General features: G+C 44.0%; 1 protein-coding gene across 1 annotated transcript in view; it reads left to right on the forward strand.

The window, feature by feature from the left end:
- The first annotated feature begins 3,289 nt into the window (after positions 1-3,289).
- LOC139039823 (large ribosomal subunit protein uL15m-like) overlaps positions 3,290-19,402 on the forward strand; it is a 67,798-nt gene continuing 51,685 nt past the window's right edge. Inside the window, exon 1 of the mRNA XM_070480913.1 lies at positions 3,290-7,565. Coding sequence (XP_070337014.1) covers positions 7,315-7,565 — 251 coding nt within the window. The 5' untranslated portion in view covers positions 3,290-7,314. The remainder of the gene's footprint in view (positions 7,566-19,402) is intronic.

Below are 19,402 nucleotides of genomic sequence, written 5' to 3' on the forward strand. Positions count from 1 at the left end.
TGACTGGGATAGAAATTTATAACTGAACCCAAGTTTCTGAAAGGGCCCCTTTGCCATCTAGTAACTGCAAACTTCAGCGACGAGGGGCCCTCGCCAATGGGAGTGGCTTGGGCAGGCGAAGGCAGCAGAGATCTCGTGTCCTGAGGGGAAAGTCCACTTGTACTGTTTGTCCAGACATATCTAAGTGAGGCGATAATTAACTTGCCATTAACCGTGTCACAGATGTACAGAAATTGGTGATGCAAGCAATACAATTCAACTGAGTTTTAATTAAACATTCTTTCATACAATAAAATACTTTTATTTCAATTTAGGAGGAAATTCTAATGCACCTATGGAGGTACCCATCTCTTTCTATTCACGGGATTGAGGGCGCCTTTGAGGAGCCTGGAGCTAAAACAGTCATAGCTGGCCGAGTTGTAGGAAAATTTTCAATCCGTCTAGTCCCTCACATGAATATGTCCGTGGTGGAAACACAGGTAACAAACGTGCATTGTTCTTCTGTCCAGCAGCGCCGTTCCTGAGAGCCACATGCCACACAGTAGTGAGCAACTCAGTTGTTAGCATTGAAGTATCACTTTTTTCCAATACAGAAGGGACTGGAACAAATGTCAAGAAACCAATAGGATTTTTGTTCAGTAAAAATCTCTTTCCTCAATTATATGCAATTACAGTCATCAGACAAATAACCATTTGGAGTTGGAGTGATGGGAAATTTTTGAAAACTAAATGGTGCATAAAAAGGCAAGATGGGTTTTACACACAGACGGAGAAGCTACTTGTCTACGGCTGGACTGAGCCGGAAAATCTTTACCCCCAGCGTTAGTTTGTCCATGATGTCTGAAATCAACCCCCTGAAAGCAGCCACCTTAATGAAAACGTTTGTGTCTGGAAGGAGGTGTGTGTCTGAAGTATCGACCTATCATCAGTGCACCTCAAGTTGCACAGAAGGTAGACTCTGAGGAAGGGAGCTCAAGGAATACCTCGGCGCCCTCTCTCCATCCACTGTCCGCTTTTATCGTCGTCTTAGCGCTAATTACATTCTCAAAGATCCTCCTTCCCCTCTGCGTCCCTCCGTTTTTTTGTTTCCATCTTCCTTCCTCCTTCCCTTTCTGGATGGACTGTTCCTCCTCCTCACAGCACACACTTTACATGAGCGCAGGATGGTCTTCGTCTTGCTCACAGCTATGTCCCAGCACCTAGAACAGTTCCTGCCACGTGACAGGTGTGCCTTAAATGTTTGTCGAAGGGATGAATATTTCAGAGTATGGAGTTTTTCTCTGGTGGATCTCCATAATGGCAACCGGAATGGAGCCCAGGGGAGAGAGAAAGATGCTGTCAATGAGCCTCCTTCACAGCTTAGCGTGAAATTGCTCCCACTTTTTGGAAATTTCCAAGTGTGTAATGTTCCCAAAATATTCCTTAAGATACTGATGAGTCCAAAAAGAGGGATATTCAAACTGAGAAGTTCTACTTGTATTGTGTTTCATAATTACCTCAAACATTCATCATATTTGTATGACCCACAATATCATTCAAGGTTTCATAATTACCCAAATTCATAATAAGCCGACATTAACAGTGAGACACTGTGGTCGGGGAGGGGTGGGGACAGGAGGGGGGATTGGAGGGTCTCGGGAGGGGTGGGAGTGAGAGCAAGCATTCCTCACACTGGGCGCAGCTCTCCGTCCTGGAGACCCGGCTCACTCCGCGTCCTCCCTGTGGAAGAGCTGAGGGAAAATCAGAACGCTTGAATGCGTCAGCTTGGGATTCCAATCAGTTTCTTGATACAAGGCTATGAGAGCTACTCAAAATTTTCTCTTACAACTGAAAATGTTACCTTTAGGTAAAGCAGCATCTTGAATATATATTTTCCAAAAGAAATCGTTCCAACCAGATGGTTGTTTCTATGGCACTAGGACTACACCCACGGATCGCAAACGTTAAAGATAATCAGTATCTTGCAGCAAAAAGAGCCATCAAAACAGGTTAGACTTATGCTATTTTGATTGCTGGTCTACACTGGGAACAAGGGGTGGTACCCCGTAGGGCTGTAGATAAAGCAGACACTTTTAAAACTTCACTGTGGACTCTCCTTTTATATGGGCCGCATTACTGATGGTAAACGGTGTGGTTCAGGGCTCTTTACACACACTGTCTCATGAATCCTCCCAACAGCCTTCCCCGGGGTGCAGATTAAGGCGCGAGGAGATTAAATAATTTGCTGGAGGGCACTCAGCTAGAAGTAGCAAAGCCGGGGTTCAAACTCACGTTCTGGAGACCTGAATTTGGGGGAAAATGATGGACTTGGAAACCTCCCAACCCTCCTTCTGCAAAACTCATGGAAATATTGGCCGATACATAAAAACTTTTAAAAGCACAGCTGAACTTGCACGAAAGTAAAGGAAGTCCTCTGGGGTTAAAAATGAAGAAGCTAAACTGTGGTGGAGCGAGCAAGCTGGCACCGCGCTGCCCTGTGGGGACTTGCTCTTCCCGGTCACAGAGGTCTGGGTTTAATGGCCTCCAGACCTCCTTGGAGCACTAACTCTCTGCGTCTATGAGTACAAGGGACACAGACATCAAAAATTAGAGGACAAGTCCAACACCGAGAGCCCTACTTCTCTACACAATCATCCCCACTGCCCTCAATTGTAGCAGTATTTTACCAGTAAACTTTGGGGGTGAAGAAAAGAGGAAGAAGAGTTAGGAAGTTAAATGGAATGCCAGCTGAAGAGAGATGTGTCATTGAAATGTCAAATTCAACAGTAAAGACACGAAGTACAGGAAAATGCAGGAATGCATAAGGCACCTTTTTGTCTGTCTGTGTGCTAAACCAGTCCTGCCAACAAAGGACAGTCGTCTGCCACATAATGAGTTTTTCGTCAACAACGGACTGCATGTATGACAGTGGTCCCATAAGATTAGCACCATATCACCTAGGCGTGTGGTAGGCTATACCACCTAGGTTTGTGTGAGTACACAACAATTAAACCATCTAACAATTAAATCACCTAACGATGCATTTCTCAGAATGTATCCTGTCATTAAGCAATGCACGAGCGTACATCATCTTTATTCACATTCACACCTTGCTCTGTGGATCCAGAAGACACGGCATGTTCTCTTTTGTGTCTTCATTTATTTTTCATTCCCACTCCATCTCTGGCAACTTTCCCTATAGCCTAGAAGGTTTCAACTCATCTCTTTCTAAACCCCAGGATATCCATTAAAACTGTTTCCTGGGATACCTTGAAAGTTGAGTACAAACACTGCAACATTCAGGTGAAAGTTGAGTACAGCGATTTATTCATATGTTGGTTACAAAACACCAAAGAAATGTGTTCCTAATATTTAATAGTAGTGTTTCTAATACTTAATTCGTGAAGCAACCATAAAAGTAGGTAGGTACATCTTCTTGTGGTACTCTGGCCAAAAACACGTGACCTCTTCCAATCGTGAAAAAACGTCAGATAAACCCAAACTGAGGGACATTTTACAAAACAACTGATCAGTACTCTTCAGCAGGGTCAAGGTCATGAAAGACAAGGGAAGACTGAGAAACAGTCACAGACAAGAGGAGACTAAGGAGCAATGACAAAATGCAGTGTGGGATTCTGCATTGGATCCTGGTACAGCAGAAGGGAAAGAGTGAAATTCAAATAAAGTCTGAGTCTAGTTAATAATATTATCCAATGTTAATTTCCTATTCTTGATAATTGTACAATAGTTATGTAAGATGTTAACATTAGGGGAAGCAGAGTAAGGAATATATGAGAACTCTCTCTGTACTACTTTTGCAACTTTTCTGTAAGGCTAACGTTAGTTTAAAATATTATTTAAAAATATTTTTTAAAAGTAGATAATAGTAAGTAAGGCAACCACAGTTTTCTTCTTGACTCTATTGACTATTTTAGAATATAAATTGCATGATATCAAGACGCTTACTTATCCCAGCCACCAAATTTCATGGTGGGAAAAAAAAAAAAAAAGAAAGAAAGATAAAGTGAACACGACATTTGCGGAGATCACTGGGGGTAGTCTTCTCATTAATTTATTCAATGCCTTCTTTTCCTGTGTTTCAGTGTTTGGAACAGAACCAGATATGATCCGGGATGGATCAACCATACCAATTGCCAATATATTCCAGGATGTCATCCAAAAGAGTGTGATGATGCTCCCGCTGGGCACTGTGGACGATGGAGAGCACGCGCAGAAGGAGAAAATCAACAGTGAGCAGGTTCTTGAGGGGGCTGATCTCTCAGTGTGCAAACCACAGGGTGTCCACATCAGTAACCTTCCGACATGCCGCGTATTTTAGATTGAATTTATGTCATCAAATCTTCCTGTTTAAATTGTAGACTACTTTTCCTCCATTATTTGAATGGAAATAACAGTTTCTCTTTATTTCTTCTTTTGTTAGGTGGAACTACATAGAGGGATCCCAATTATTTGCTGCCTTTTTCCTAGAGATGGCTAAGCTGCATTAACAATGACGGGAACCTTCCAGCTTACATCTGAGCTGCTGACATATCCCCTCTCTCACATCCCTGGACAGCAATAGAATCTAAATATCCAGAGAATTTCTGTCCAGTAAATAATATTTTCCCTCTTTAATACGTCTTTGGACATTTGGACCAGTAATAAACTATTTTAAAGGTAGAGACACCGGAAATGGCTTAATGTCTCTGTTGCACACCTCTCTAAAGTCACAGCTACCTTCAACAACTTGATTTCCCCAAGTCTGGCCGAAGTAGTCCCCGGACTGGACTCATTCTGCCCTTCCAGCACAAGGATGGTTCTTCGATTAGACTTCTCTTGCCATTTGATTGGTGGAATTGCTCTAGTTTGCTGTGTCCTGAGGTGCTCAGGACACATAATCATTCATCCACTGACTGTCAGTACTTATGTCACCGTTGCTTTCACCACACATTCCTTTTATATTGTTAATAAAAACATTGGTCTACCCCACCGACTACCATGATTTCCCTGGGGGTTCATTTTCAGATGAGTTATTGAAGCGTGATACATATTAACTTCTTGCCTCCCCTTCACTTTTTCCTTTCTTGAAAAGTTTTGAAACAGAAATGACCAATATTCACACTCTTATGCCATTTGGGATTCCTTGTGAGAAGATGCGTCTATCTTTATTCTAAGCCTCTTTACCTTTGCTGTGAGTGACGCCAGCCCACCGCCCCTCCTGCATCCTGTTCTGTCTCACTACCCCATCGGTAGAGGCCACTCTCCCTCTGACACCTGCGCACATGGAAATTCACCACAGCAGAATCAGCCCTGATGGAATTTCTCTCACCCCGTTGGAATTTTACTCAGTGACTACATCTAAATTGTTCAAAGCTTTAAATAGCATCAATTTTAGACAGAGAACTGATCAACCTGACATCAGTAACACATCCCAAATTTGAAGCTGTCAGCTCAGGTTGCATTCATCAGTCATTTCAGTCGACCAGCTTGTTTGGCTCGATTGGATTGGATGGTGTAAACAAATAAACAAAAGCATGTAATTTTTCTACAGCTAAGTATAAGTAAACAAATCACTTCAGTCTTTATGAATTCACTATTTAAATAGCATTAATGGAGAAGAAGTTAAGGGTTTATTAAAAATGTTTCTCTTACGATTCCAAATAAAAACAAAGTGCCACACATTCCATCTCTTTGTGGGTGCTTGAAATGTCAGTTTTAAAGCTTGCTGCGTCATGTCTAAAACGGCTGGATCATGGGGCCAGCTTACCCTGCCTCTTGTCACAGAAACGGGACCCACCTGTGGCATCAGCCTCGCTGAAGCATCCATAAGGAGCCACTTCTTCTCTGGTGCTGGACAACATCAAGTCCTCTTGGTTAAATATTCGCAGGTGTTTGGTACTCTTTACTATTTAAGCACAGTCCACGCTCGCCAGATTTGGTTGAATCTTGTGAGGTTTTCAGATTCCGTGGACCTACCTGATGTATTTGGCAGAGGTCCCAAGGACTAACTGTACACGAGGTTTCTGACGCCAATTTATATTTTAACAAGGGTGTTCATAGTAGTCAATTAACAAAAGTTGGTTGTAAAATAGAACCATTTCTGAGCAAGGGAACATCAGTTTTACCAAGTCACCAAATAAGAAGATGTATTTGCTGATCTTCATTCCTGCTGAATCTCTGACACCTGCAGTGTCTTGGTCAATTATTCAGCTGCCACCAGGTGAGGAGAGGAGGAGGACGAATGAGGTCATTGAATCTAGGAGATTCCAACCCTGGGATGCCTGAGTCCAGAGCCGTGGTTTTCTGCCTCCCCGGGTCACGATGGGTCTCCCCAGCTCTCATTGATGGGTCCACGTTTTCTACCCAAACCCAAGCCATGTGGCTACCTGGGTCTTGCTGTGGTTTGGGAGCCAGACAGGAAGTATTTTCCAGACAGATTACATTCAGAGGGGTGACAGAAATCCGCCCAGTTATTAGCCACAAGACCAATTAACTAGTAATAAGAAGACAAAGAGGTTGGGGATAGAGAAATTTAAGTATTTGCTTTAAAAAATTTTACCAAAGATGCATATGCACATGGATAAAGATGACCACCCAGTATACTTATTGGGAGTATATAGTGACATGATCAGGAGGGGATGTCATCGTATTGAAGGAGGGCAACATGTCAGGTTTGGGACTGTCCAGGTTTGGACTATCAATTAGATTTGGTAGATGCTCTTATGGAAGATAATGAGGACTGGGAATGTTCTTGGTTTTATGTTGTATTTATAAAAATAAACCTTGTGTGAGTGTGTGCTGGACAGTGCAAGAGCCCTGTGGTGACACACGTTCTCTGCACTTGCAGCTGGAGGAAGGCAGTCGGCCACAGACACACAAAGAACCTGGTCTGGGCTTCTTCTCGCTCCACATGTTCATTCCAGCGCATCCCTCCCTCAGCCTCTGTGTTAGCCAGACACCAGCCCAGCCCAGCGCAGCCCAGCCCCCTCTTCTGAGAACTGGACCCCGATCCTCCTGCATTTTTCATTAGAACCCGTTAGAATCCGAATTCGGCTCGTGGCTTCCTAGGGTCTGCGACTCTGAGGACCCCTGCTAGGAGCATCCAGAGGCTGTTCTCCTAACCCGGAGGTGCGCACGCGCCTGGCACAGCAGGAAAACCTCGCTCCGTTAGAGGAGGCCTCAGAGGCGCCGGGCATCGCTTGGGCCGGTGGAGGCGGAGGCCGGCCGCCCGGCCCGCAGGCCTCCGGCTCCCGCCCGGCCCGGGCGCGTCCGTTTCTCCCGCACCGCCCTCGGGGTTCTTTACCGCGGGCGGGCGAAGGGGTGGAGGGAGGAGGGATGGAGAGGGAGGAGGCGGGATCGCCCGGGGGTTACCCGCTCGGGGAGCCGCTGGAAGCGCCAGGTGGCCTTCCCGGTCAGACGCCGCCAGGCTCTCAGCCTGACGCGCGTCTCCCCTTCCTTAGATTGACTCCTTCGGCTTTCCGTTTTCCTCTTGGGGAGGGGTGGGACTTCCGGTTTCATCACCGGAAGACGATGAGCCGGAGGAGTCAGTCCGAGGGGCCAGCAGGAGCGATTCCGTCGGCAAACGGGTAAGTTATTCTCTGATCGGGCCGGGGGGGAGGTTTGGAGGCGGGGACCGTGCAGCGTCTGCGCGGGGCCTGGGGGCGGTGGCTTGAGGGCTCAGGGCCGGGCAGCTGGGCGCCGGGAGTCCCGCCAGGGCCCTTCGCTCTTCCTCCTCCCTCCTCCCCCCGCCTCTGCTCCTCCCCGCTCGCCGGTCCCTCCCGACGCCGCCCAGACTCGCCCGACACCCGCCCGCCGCCCGCGCGGCGTCGCAGCCGCCCTGCCCCCGCCGTCACCTGCTCGCTCCGCGAGCCGTGCTCCCGGGGACCCGGCGGGCCTCCGTTTCCCCGCGGGCCCGGGCTCTCGGCGCGGGAGCGGCGCCCCGGGCGCCCCACGCACCCCTGCACGCAGTCGGGGCGCTTCCGACCGCCTGGCTTCTCCGACTGGAACGCGGGCGCCCAGGCGGGGAGCTGCCCGGTGTCGGTTTCTAGTCCGGGCGGTGGTGTGCGTGGCTGCCCGCCCACTCCCTGTTTTCCCCAGCGCACCGATGCGCTGCTGCCACCCGCGCCTCCTTCGGTTGAGGATGCTGGCGCCCGAGAGCACCACGCCTGGAAGTGGACGGTCCTGGCCACTCAGGGTCCCGCTGCTCTCAGCAACTAGCGGGAGACCCCAGGCTGCCGCACGTCGCTGTTGGCAGCAGCGGGATCGTCCCTGGAGATACCCACCTCTTCCTAGTCGGCGAGCACGGCCTGAGTGTGCGTGCCCGCTTTCTGGAGCTTAGTCGGGGGGAGGTGGGTGCCAGGAGCTGCTGACCCCTGCGGTTGCGTTGAGTTTTGAATAGCCTGTTTATTGGGGTGGGGGGTTCTGGACTAGGACATCTTGGCAGGGTTGGCATCTGTGGACACATATGTAGGATTATTTTCTAGGTAATCATAGCCCGAATGGTGATTGTGTCGGGACTTTACAGTCCGTGCCGGTGGAACTAGTTACAGTATGCACCTGGTTTGCGGTGAAGCGTTAGTCCAGATGCAGCACTGCCTGGGGAAAGTCACTAACACGTATTGATTAGAACATCGTTAGGAGAGCTCATTTGATGTATACTCTGTAGACTTCATGTAGCACGGCAGCCTTGTAGGGTCGGAATTACTATTCCCTTTTCACAAACTGAGACTAAAGTTAAACAGTTTGACCAAAGTTAAGGTCAGGATTAGCGTCTCAAGTGTTTGTTACTCATTGTTTTTCAAGTTTTGTAAGGTTACTGACTCCTGCTGGCACGTGTGAAAAACACTGAGGCAAGGCTCTCTAGTAGCTGGTGTCTTCTTGCGTGACATGTAAGGCAGGTGTGATTATTACTGATAATACAGTGGCTCCTGGTGCCTTTTTTAAAAAACCTGTTTATTTTGGAATAATCTCAGATTTACAGAAAAGCTGTGAGATAGCACAGAGAGTTCCACTTGTATTCAGCAAAGCAGAGTGGCTCCACTTGAGCAAACTGCTTCATGCCAGTCACCATTCTAGGTGCTGGAGAGAGTAACACGCTGCCCTAGATGATTTCAAGGTCTGGTGGAAGAGACAGATCCATAAACAAGTATAGTGCCTTTTGCTCAGTGCTGAAATGGAGAGAGGGGAGCACAGAGTGATTTATGTCTGACTGCCTGGGAAGGAGTGGCGCGAGCTTGCAGGATACAGCATTTGAGTTAGGTCTCAAGGATTAGTGGGTATTCACTTGATTGATGGGACATTTCTGCCCACATTCATGCTACCTAGGTTTGTGTTCGAAGAGAACTCTCTAACCTTTATAAAGCGGACTCTTCTTATTTGATTCTCCTCTGTCCGTCTTTCTCACATCTCCTCTGAGAGGTTTTTGTCATAGTTTCCACAGGCTGTGAGAAGAATCGCGGTTTATAAATCCATGACCAGGAGATGAAATTAAGCTGTGTTTCTTAGTAATGGAAGTATCTAGATCTGTACGTTTTAAAATTCTTTCTCTTTCATAGCTGCTGAGTACTTCAGTGGTCTGATCACACACATTCTTTATGCGAGGTTGGAGCACAGTTCTTCTGAACTGTGCCCACAGCAGAGGGGTATTTTGAGTGAGTGTGTTGGTCGTTGTGGGCTGCTCTAGGAAAACACCATAACCCCAGGTGGCTGAAACAACAGTCATTTACTTCTCCCAGTTCTGGAGGTTAAGTCCAAGATCAAGGTGCTGATTCCTGGTGAGGGCTCTTCCTTGCTTACAGCCAGCCACCTTCTTGCTGTGTCTTCACATGGCAGCGATGGAGAGAGAACTCTGGTCTCTCTTCCTCTTCTTCTAAAGACGCTGATCCCGTCTTGGAGACCCTATCGTTCTGACCTCATCTAAACCTAAGCACCTCTCAAAGACCTCATTTCCAAATACCATCACATTGGTGATTAGGGCTTCGGCATCAAAATTGTGTGTGTGTGTGTGTGTAGGGGGGGCGGGGTGCACAATTCAGTCTGTAGTAGGTGGGTTTCTTGGAATTTTTGTTATTATGAGGAATTGCTCCAAAATAGGCTTGATAGAGAACTAAATAGGAAACTGTAAAATTAGCATTTATATGGCTTTTGCTACAGCAAAGTAGTAAACACAATTTTATTTAAAATCAGAAGAAATTATTGTAGATACGTTAAGTCTGATTCAGAGGCTGGTGGATGCCAAGAAGAAATTTTAATTGTTTCATTTGGATGAAAGAGAGAAATACGTGGTGAAATACTGCAGTGGTGTTTTCACTTTTAGGCCTTATACAAATGAATGCTTTCATGGTTATCAAATTAGGGTGTAAGGACTGTGGTAGTGAGCTATTGCAGTTCCCTCACTGATCAGGAGGCTGAGCCCCACAGAAGCTGAGCGGCTAATGCATTGTAGAGGTGAGTGGAGAGCAAGGATTGGAATCAGGCCTCCAGATTCACGGGGCCAGTCTTTCTGCTGTTCCATCAGTGGTTCTCAAACTGATGGTGCATCAGAGTCAGCTAGGGGGGCTTGTGAAAACGCAGATGCTGGGCTGGGTCTCTGAATCAGCGGGTCTGGACTGGGACTGAGAATTTGCATTTCTGACAAGTTCCTGGGTGATGTTAAAGCTGCTGACTCTGAGGGCACACTTTGAGAACCCCGGCCTTATGTGATGTTGCCTTTGACCTCTTCTAAGAGGCTAGTAAGTAAACGTCTGTGGGTTTATACCAGCTTGACCCTTCCTTGACGTTCAGAGAATCAAGTTCTTTAATTTTGTGTTGTGTACTGTAATGCACCAACAACATAATGATTAGAAGGAAAAATGTACTAGAAATGGAGTATGTTTTAGAGTCATTTTGGCATCTTCAGGGATAATTTTTGGAGATAATTGTAGAGGTCAGAACCGCTTATGCAAAGGGGATACACTTGAGCTCCTAGCAGCAATCACACTAAAAAGGGTGCCGGTATTGATTGCTAGATTGTATGGGAGTGAAAAGTTCCTTCCAGTTTTGTTACTCTATGTTTTTCTTTCTCATTTTGTGTACTGAAATGTTCTTAATGTATCAAAATCTTATCAGGCCCCAGCACAGTTCCATGCCCATAGTAGATGTTAAATAAATATAAGTTGAATTGAATTAAAAAAGATTAATAGGGAAAATGAGGTAGATTATTTATCTGGAGAGACTTCAGTGCCCTAGGAAAGTTAGTCGGCTCTCTAGATTATCCCAATCACAGGTTTTTAGTGAATACTTACAGATTATTCTTGTTTATGCCTTATTTGCAATTCTTGGGTTTTTTTTAGCACAATTATTGGAGGAGGTAGCATATTTTTTTTTTCCTTTTTCTCCCCAAAGCCCCCCAGGACATAGTTGTAGATTCTTCATTGTAGGTCCTTCTAGTTGTGGCATGTGGGACACCACCTCAGCCTGGTTTGGTGAGCAGTGCCATGTCCACGCCCAGGATTCAAAGCAACGAAACACTGGGCCACCTGCAGTTGAGCGCAGGAACTTAACCGCTCAGCCACAGGGCCAGCCCCGAGGAGGTAGCATATTTTATGTAAGAGTTATTGAGTGATCCCCCATATCTCTTTATCATTCATCTGAAATTATTTTTACAAACTTTTTACTTTGAAATGATTATAGAAGTAGAAAAAAATGGCAAAAATAGCCCAGAGAATTCCTATATACCTTAGACCCAGCGTCCCTTTGTTAGCATCTTATGTAACCATAGTGCGGTTATTGAAACCAGGCAGTTGATACAGTTAATCTAAAGTCTTTATTCGGGTTTCACCCCGATATCTTTTTTCTGGTCGAGGATCCAGTCCAGTAGCCCACACTGCATTTAGTTATGGTGTCTCCTTGGTCTCTTCCAATTTATGACAGTTTTTTATCTTTCGTGACCTTGGTACTTTTCCAGAGTACCGGTCAGGTATTTTGCAGAATGTCCCTCAGTTTGGATTTATCTGGTGTTCTTTCATGATTAAATTGAGGGTTAAGCATTTTTGACAAGAATACCACAGTGGTGAGGTTGTTCCCTTCTCAGTGCATCATATTGGCACATGTGTGATGTAGATAGGTCTTATCGCTGGTGAATGTTAACTTTTGATCTCTTGGTTGAGGTGTCTGACATGTTTCTGTGCTCTAAAGAAAATAATTTTCCCTTTGTAATTAATGACTCTCGTAAGTTTACTGATTGTAGTGCAGATGTTTAAATGAAATGAATATAGAATGTCAGAATCCTTTGAGCCTGACCCTAATTATGAGATCTTTCTTATCTTGGAGGCTTCATTATTATTTGTTAGATCCCAACATAGTAGGGAAGGGTAAAGCTGTAGACTTCTAGAAGAACAGTTATTTGTTCAAGAACTTGTACCTGATCTTGGTCAGTCTTAGTCTTGAATTGTCAACAGCGGAAGCTCTTTGTTCCAATTCTTTTTCTGTGGTTCTGCGATCTGTCTCGCATCTGTCTTCCAGTGGATGACTTTCCATAACTACATTGCGTTTCTTCAGATTCTCCCTAGAGCATTTTTGTAGAAGATTTGTGTGCTTCAGTTCATCACAAGGCAGTTGCTCCAAGTATCCTCTTGTTGACCCACTTCCTAGTCCATACAGCTGAGTGTGTGTGTTCTCTTTGTAGACTATGCTGATGAAGTGCTGGAGATTACATAGATACATAGACACATATAAATTGTCTCTATTTTCAAACTGTATATCCCTTTAATATCCCAACAGGAGTCAGTTGGAAGATATGTATGTGGCCTGTCTCCCTCCCCCTCATCCCCCTCCAAAGCTCGTAAGCTCCTTAGAAGCAGGGAACAGATCTCTTTTTGTTTACCAGTCACTTGCTTGGTGCTTGGCATACACAAGGCACTCCATAAATATTTGAGAATAAAAGAATATCATATGTGCATCTTGTTAACTGGTTTTAGAAATTACCAGACTATTGGAAACATCTTTCCACATTAACACAGCTATGTAATCATCATAGTATTCCACTATAGTCATGCCTTGCTTAACAATGGGGATACGTTCTGAGAAATGTGTCAGTAAGTGATTTTATCATTGTGCAAACATCATAAAGTGTACTTTCACAAACCTAGATGGTCGAGCTGTTGACACGAATAATCAATAATCATTCTACAGCGGGGAGTTTTATTCGAGCCAAGCTGAGGACTGCAGCCTGGGAGGGAGTGCAGCCTTCGTAAGTGCTGTGAAGAAGAGTGATTTTTCAGCACCATTGTATACCATTTCCAAACAGACATACATCAAGTGTGACAGGGGTACATTCTTTCAAGGGTTCAAGGAGATACTTTGTTATAGATTAGTACATACACAGTGGGTCAGCATGACCCCAGTGTCATGGGAAAGGACACTTACCTTCAAAAAGTACTGGTGTCATAAGAAGAGAGGCATTGGTTCTTACCTTCAAAGAGTACATTCTGGGGCCGGCTCTGTGGCTGAGTGGCTAAGTTCGCGCACTCCGCTGCGGCGGCCCAGGGTTCGGATCCTGGGCGCGGACATGGCACCGCTCATCAGGCCACGTTGAGGCGGCGTCCCACATCCCACAACTAGAAGGGACTGGAACTAAGATATACAACTGTGTACAGGGGGGGTTGGGGAGATAAAGCAGAAAAAAAATATTGAAAAAAAAAGAGTACATTCTTTATTTTGGGACAATATACAACGAACATTTGACAGGCTGTAAGTCAGGCTTCTTTGGTTTAAATAAAATTTAGTCCAAATCGCATTTAAACCAGAACGGCTTCCCCATACACCTCAATATATAAAATTTTCTTCTATCATAGCCTCCTACACATGTAGGCTCTGTGGTACTAATCTCACGGGATCGCCATCATCTACGTGATCTACTGTTGACTGAAACGTCCTTAGATGGCGCATGACCGTATATGGATGTGCTGCAGTGGCTTCGTCTGTAACCCATCCTGCGTTGTTGGAGATTAGGTTGTTTCCAATTTTTTCTGTTATAAAGAGTTCCATGGTGAATATTCCTAAATATGTATTTTGTTCAGTTGTTTCCTTAAGATAAGTTCTGTAAAGAGTCACTGATAGCTCAAAGAAGATATGTATTTTAAGGCTTTTGATATATTGCAAATAACCCTCTAGAAAGTTTGTATAGATTTATATTCCAGCCAGTACTGTTGAGAATGCTCATTTTGCCACACTTTCCCCAATGTTCAACTTTCAGTTTTTTAGAATAAGACTAAATTTAGAGTTAAAAAAATTTTTTTGTGTGTTAACGATTTGCATCTTTGTTTTTCTTCTTCTTCTCCCCAAAGCTCCCCAGTGCATAGCTGTGTATTGTACTTGTAGGCCTTCCTGGTTGTGCTCTGTGGGACGCTGCCTCAGCATGGCCTGATGAGTGGTGCCATGGCCCTGCCTGCAGCCAGGATCCGAACTGGCAAAAGCTGGGGCTGCTGAAGCCGAGTGTGTAAACTTAACCACTTGGCCACAGGGCTGGCCTCTTTTTTTTTTGTGTGTGGTATTTTTAAGGATTCTTCGTGGAGTATGGTGGGGTGGGGATCATAGTCTGACTAATTTGCTAATAACCCTCCAAGTTTTCCGTATTGAAATTATCCAGTTTTTGGTTTGCCTCGATGAGAGAGCAGAATAAACCTCAATAAGGTAGGGGTTAACAGGAATCATTATCCTCTCTGAAGTTATAGTTGGTCATATCTGTGGGCCTTAGCCAATAGGAAACTTCTTGAGAGTGGGATACATTTCTAATTCATATCATTCAGAAAAATCAACTACAGGGGAATTAAAGGCTTAAATACAGAAGGCAAAACTATGAAATTTTTGGAAGACAATGTAGGACAGTAATTGTGTGACTCTAATACAAGGAAGAGCTGCTTAAACAGATCACAGAAGGTGTAGACCATAAAGGCAAAGATTGACCGCTTTGACAGCATTAATTTGACAGCTTGTGGTTATGAAAAGAAACCATCAAGAAAGTGAGCAGACAAGTCACAAGTGAGAATAGATATTTTCAGTACGTATTATTGAGAAAGGATTGTATCTAGAAAGGTAAACAGTGACAAATCAGTAAGAACAATAGAAAAATGGGCCTATGACCCAAGTAGGCATCTCACAGAAGAGGAAACCTGCATGCAGAGATTCTCGACTTCATTAGTAATGAGGGAAAGGCAGTTTAGGACCAACGTGGTGTATAGTTTCATAACATTGGGTTGGCAACAGTGTAAAAATCTGACAATGTCTGCTGTTTAGGAAGGTCGGAAATAACTGGAATGCTTACACACAACTGGTGGGATTGCAAATTGGTACCATAACTTTGGGATTACCTAGTAAAGTTAAAGATGGATGTACACTTTGACCCAGTGATTCTACTCCTGGGTCTTTATCCTGGAGCAGTGCTTCTAAATTGTGTTTTCAGCATCTCACAGGAACTTACTATAAATGCAGAATTGGGGGCTCCACCCTAGACCTATTGAATCAGAAGCTTTGGGGATGAGCCAGCTTTCAGTCTTAACAAGCCGTTCAGGTGGTTTAATGCATGCTAAAATTGGCAAACTGCTGCCCCAGAGAAACGCATGTATGTGAGTGCCTGAGGACATGACAAGAATGCTCACAGTTGCACTGTTTGTAAAAGGCAAAAACTGGAAGCAGTGTCCATCAGAGGAGAATGGATAAATTGTATTCCTATAGGAGTGCAACTGAATGGATTTTAGCCACATGCACCACTGAGGATTATTGTCAGGAATATCATATTGAGGAAAAAAAGCTATTTCCAGAAGAATGCACATAGTGTTTTTCCTTTTTTAAAGTTTTGAAACATGTAAAGCAAAAGTCCATACTGTTAGGAATACAGATATGGCAAAGTAATGAAACAGATTAATTACAAACACATTCAAATTAGTGGGTAGCTCTATTAGAAGAGAGAAGGTGATAGGGATCCCGAAACGGAACTGAAAGATTAGGAATTTAATTTTTTTTTTTTTTTTTTTTTTTGGTGGGGAAGACTCGTCTCGAGCTAACATCTGTTGCCTGTCTCCCTCTGTTTTGTGTGTGGGATGCCTCCACAGCATGGCTGATGAGTGGAGTAGGTTTGTATCTGGGATGCGAACCTGTGAACCCAGGCTCCTGAAGCTGAGTGTGCAGAATTTTAACTGCTTGGTCATGGGGCTGGCCCCCTGAATTTAATTTTCTTAAACTGTGATCTGTACTCAGGGTTTTGTTATGTTTTGCTTAGTGCCTCGCACATATTCAAATTATTTTTTGTACCTGCCAAATTTTTAAAAAACATACACTTATGTCTTGTCTTTTTGCGAAGTCTGTCTACACAGGGACTATTCAGTTTGTATGAAAAAGATCTGGTGGGGGTGATGGTGGAGAAGATATGTTCTTGCAGCATTATGGTCTGAAAGTCCTTTCAGCAGTAGGGATATCAAACAGAAGATTGTTTTTGATGATGATGATGGTTAATACTTGCTGAGCACTTGCCAGGTGCCAAACACTGGTCTAAGGACATTACGTACTGAGTTTATCCTCAGTTAACTGAGGATTGAGCCTCACAGTGAGCATATGGGGGTTGGTACCACGACTCCTCCTGTTTCCTAGGGGAGGAAAGGTGTGTGGATACAGAGGTGAAAACGGTAGAGGCTGTCTGACTCCTAAACACTCTGTCAGACCTGGTCAGAGGGAGAGACAGCCAGACAAGACTGTTATGCCTGAGAGTGTTGGAGTTTCGAGACAAAAAGGAAAAGTCAAAATAGGAATGGGAGTGTGGAAGACTGTGGAGAGGGAAGGCTGTATATACCCGCATTTTTGAAGTTGCTTTCTTTATCTTAGTAGGTTTGTTTCTAAACCAGCGTATATGACTGTCATTCTAGCAGATGCTGAGTCTCTAAAGCAGAAAAGTAATTGCATTTTGTTTTTAGTTTTAAGGATTGCATCTTCCAGTTCATTAGAAATTGGTAAGATCACACCATAGGATTTGGGAAATCTTACTTCTTTGCTTAGGCAGTTTGGTTGCTAAAAAGGGCACTTTTGGGGACTCTCCCTTTGCCTATTGTTTTCTAGCCTTTGATAATTTTTTTTGTATCATAATTATCTCATATTATGAGGACTATTTCTTAGATAAACATTGGTTATATTGTAAACTTTATTTTAAGCCACCGTAGTATGACAGTCACTCCTTAAAATTAACAAATACAGAAAAAATTAAAAGATGTTCCAGAAGCCATAAGTCAAATTATATGAAACCAAATAGCACTACTGTTTTTGTTTGGTATTCAATTCAGAGTGCTCAAATTGTCTAAACCACATGAACTGTCAAGCATTTGTAATTGTGTAATGTCATACTTTGCCGCAGAGTCAGCCCCTTACTAAGCTGACAGCCAGGAGAGTCCTTCCATAGCAGGGATGTCTGCATTTGAGACACACGTAGTGCTTCTTGGAGATCCGAACATAGGCTTCTTAAAACAAATTTTAAGTACTTCAGCTCTTCTGGTTTCAGATGCATTTTGCTGAAGCTGGACAATCTCAGTCTTAATTGCCAGTGCTTTTCAATGTGTTGCATGTTCCTATTTCTCTTTTATTTTCTCTTATATGCTTTTTCCCCCCTTTAAACAAAAACACAAAAAGTTTTAAATAAAAACAAGTAAGGTAATAGGAAGCCTAATAGGAAAAAGATATTTATTGTTTGATGCCTTTGGAATAATAGCAGTGTAATCATCAAATGTAGCCAAAGCCCAGCATGCTTGTCAGTTACTAAGGATAGTGGAAACTTTGTGTTTTAAACCTAGAGCAAGCAACAAACCACTTCTTTCAAAGTGTGTAATTCACTTGTGATTTCTGCTGATCGTGGATTCCGGACCAGAATTTGATGCGTATTATTGGATCAATTATTCTAGAATGAGAAATCACAGTTATAGAAGTTCATATAACTATAAAACCATTAGAATTTAAACTAAGGTGGTAATCTACTTTTAAAAATAGCTTAGACAATTTAGATCATTCGAGGAGAGGTAGTAGGAATTATAGTCTTTCAAAAAATGAGACCAAATGGTTTTCATTAAGAATCTTGAGGGTCTGTAATCTGGTTTTCCATATGGGTGGTGTTTAACACCCTAGGATTTCAGGGTGGGAGGTGGAGGCAGTGTTTGCTAAAAGTGACATTCCTCAGAGTCATTTTGCATGAGAGATTGTTTTGGAATCCCTGTGTGACATCCCTATTGAGTGCAGTTTGTTTACTCTCCTTCCTGATTCACCTTTCTTCTCCTTTTTTCCCCTCTTCTCCACACTTCAGCTCTCTGTCTAGTAAATATATGTTAGGTTTATATTATTTTTTTTTGAAGTTAGAAGGGACTTTACTCCAGGGGGTCCCAAATCTGGCTCATCAGAATCACTCAGGGAGCTCTCTGAAACTACAGATCCTTGTCCTTACCCCAGACTCTCTTAATCAGGATCTCTCCATGGGTGGGACCAAGGGATTCATGTTTGGCTGATTAGCTAAATTGATAAATGATTGGTATTGGCTGTGGTTCCCCTGTGTTACAGACGTGGAGGTAGTAAGTCCAGGCATGCTCTTCCCGGGACAGTTGCATTTCTCAGAAAAGGTTGTCGAAGGTCTCGAAAAGCCTTCATTAATGGTAGAGTGACAAGCGATATGATAATTTTTGGGCATTGGTATGTGGCAGAGATGGCTAGCTGTCCATCTAAATCAGTTCTGTCCTTCCATAAGATACAGTTCTACAGCTCCAGGTTTCACTTTTCAGATTCCCTTGCAGCGAAGCAGGTATGAGTGGAAGTGGTAGATGCCCCTGTCCGGGAGGGGGAAATTTCCCCCTTATTCCTCTTGAGTTCTTGTGGCTGGCCTCATAGTAAAATTAACACAAGACAGATTAAAGAGAAAACTCGAATGTAATGCGTACACGTGGGAGATCATAAAATTAACGCTCAGAAGTGACCAAAGCAGGCAGCTTTTATACTTTTTACACACAGAAACACTAAATTTGTGAGGATTTGACAGGACAAAGATACTTAGGTTTGGGTGCTTCATTAGTAAGCAATCTAAGCAGAGTTTGGACTTGTGGTGGTAAATTAGTAAAAAAGTAACAAGGTGTGTTTATACAGGCCTCTCCGCCTTGAATTCCACCCTCTCCCAGCCCCACCCTTTTTGCTTGAGGAAGATTGTTCCTGAGCTATCATCTGTGCCAACCTTCCTCTGTTTTATGTGGGATGACGCTACAGTGTGGCTTGATGAGCGGTGCTAGGTCCGCCCCGGGATCCGGACCTGCAAACCCTGGGCCGCCGAAGCAGAGCACGCCAACTTAACCCTTATGCCATTGGGTCAGCCTCGTGAGGAAGCTGTTTTTCACATGGGAGATTCGTTTGCTGCTTTCAGGGGGAAATGGAA

This window comes from Equus asinus, chromosome 12 (genome assembly GCF_041296235.1).
Source record: "Equus asinus isolate D_3611 breed Donkey chromosome 12, EquAss-T2T_v2, whole genome shotgun sequence".
In the NCBI taxonomy this organism is placed as follows: domain Eukaryota; kingdom Metazoa; phylum Chordata; class Mammalia; order Perissodactyla; family Equidae; genus Equus; species Equus asinus.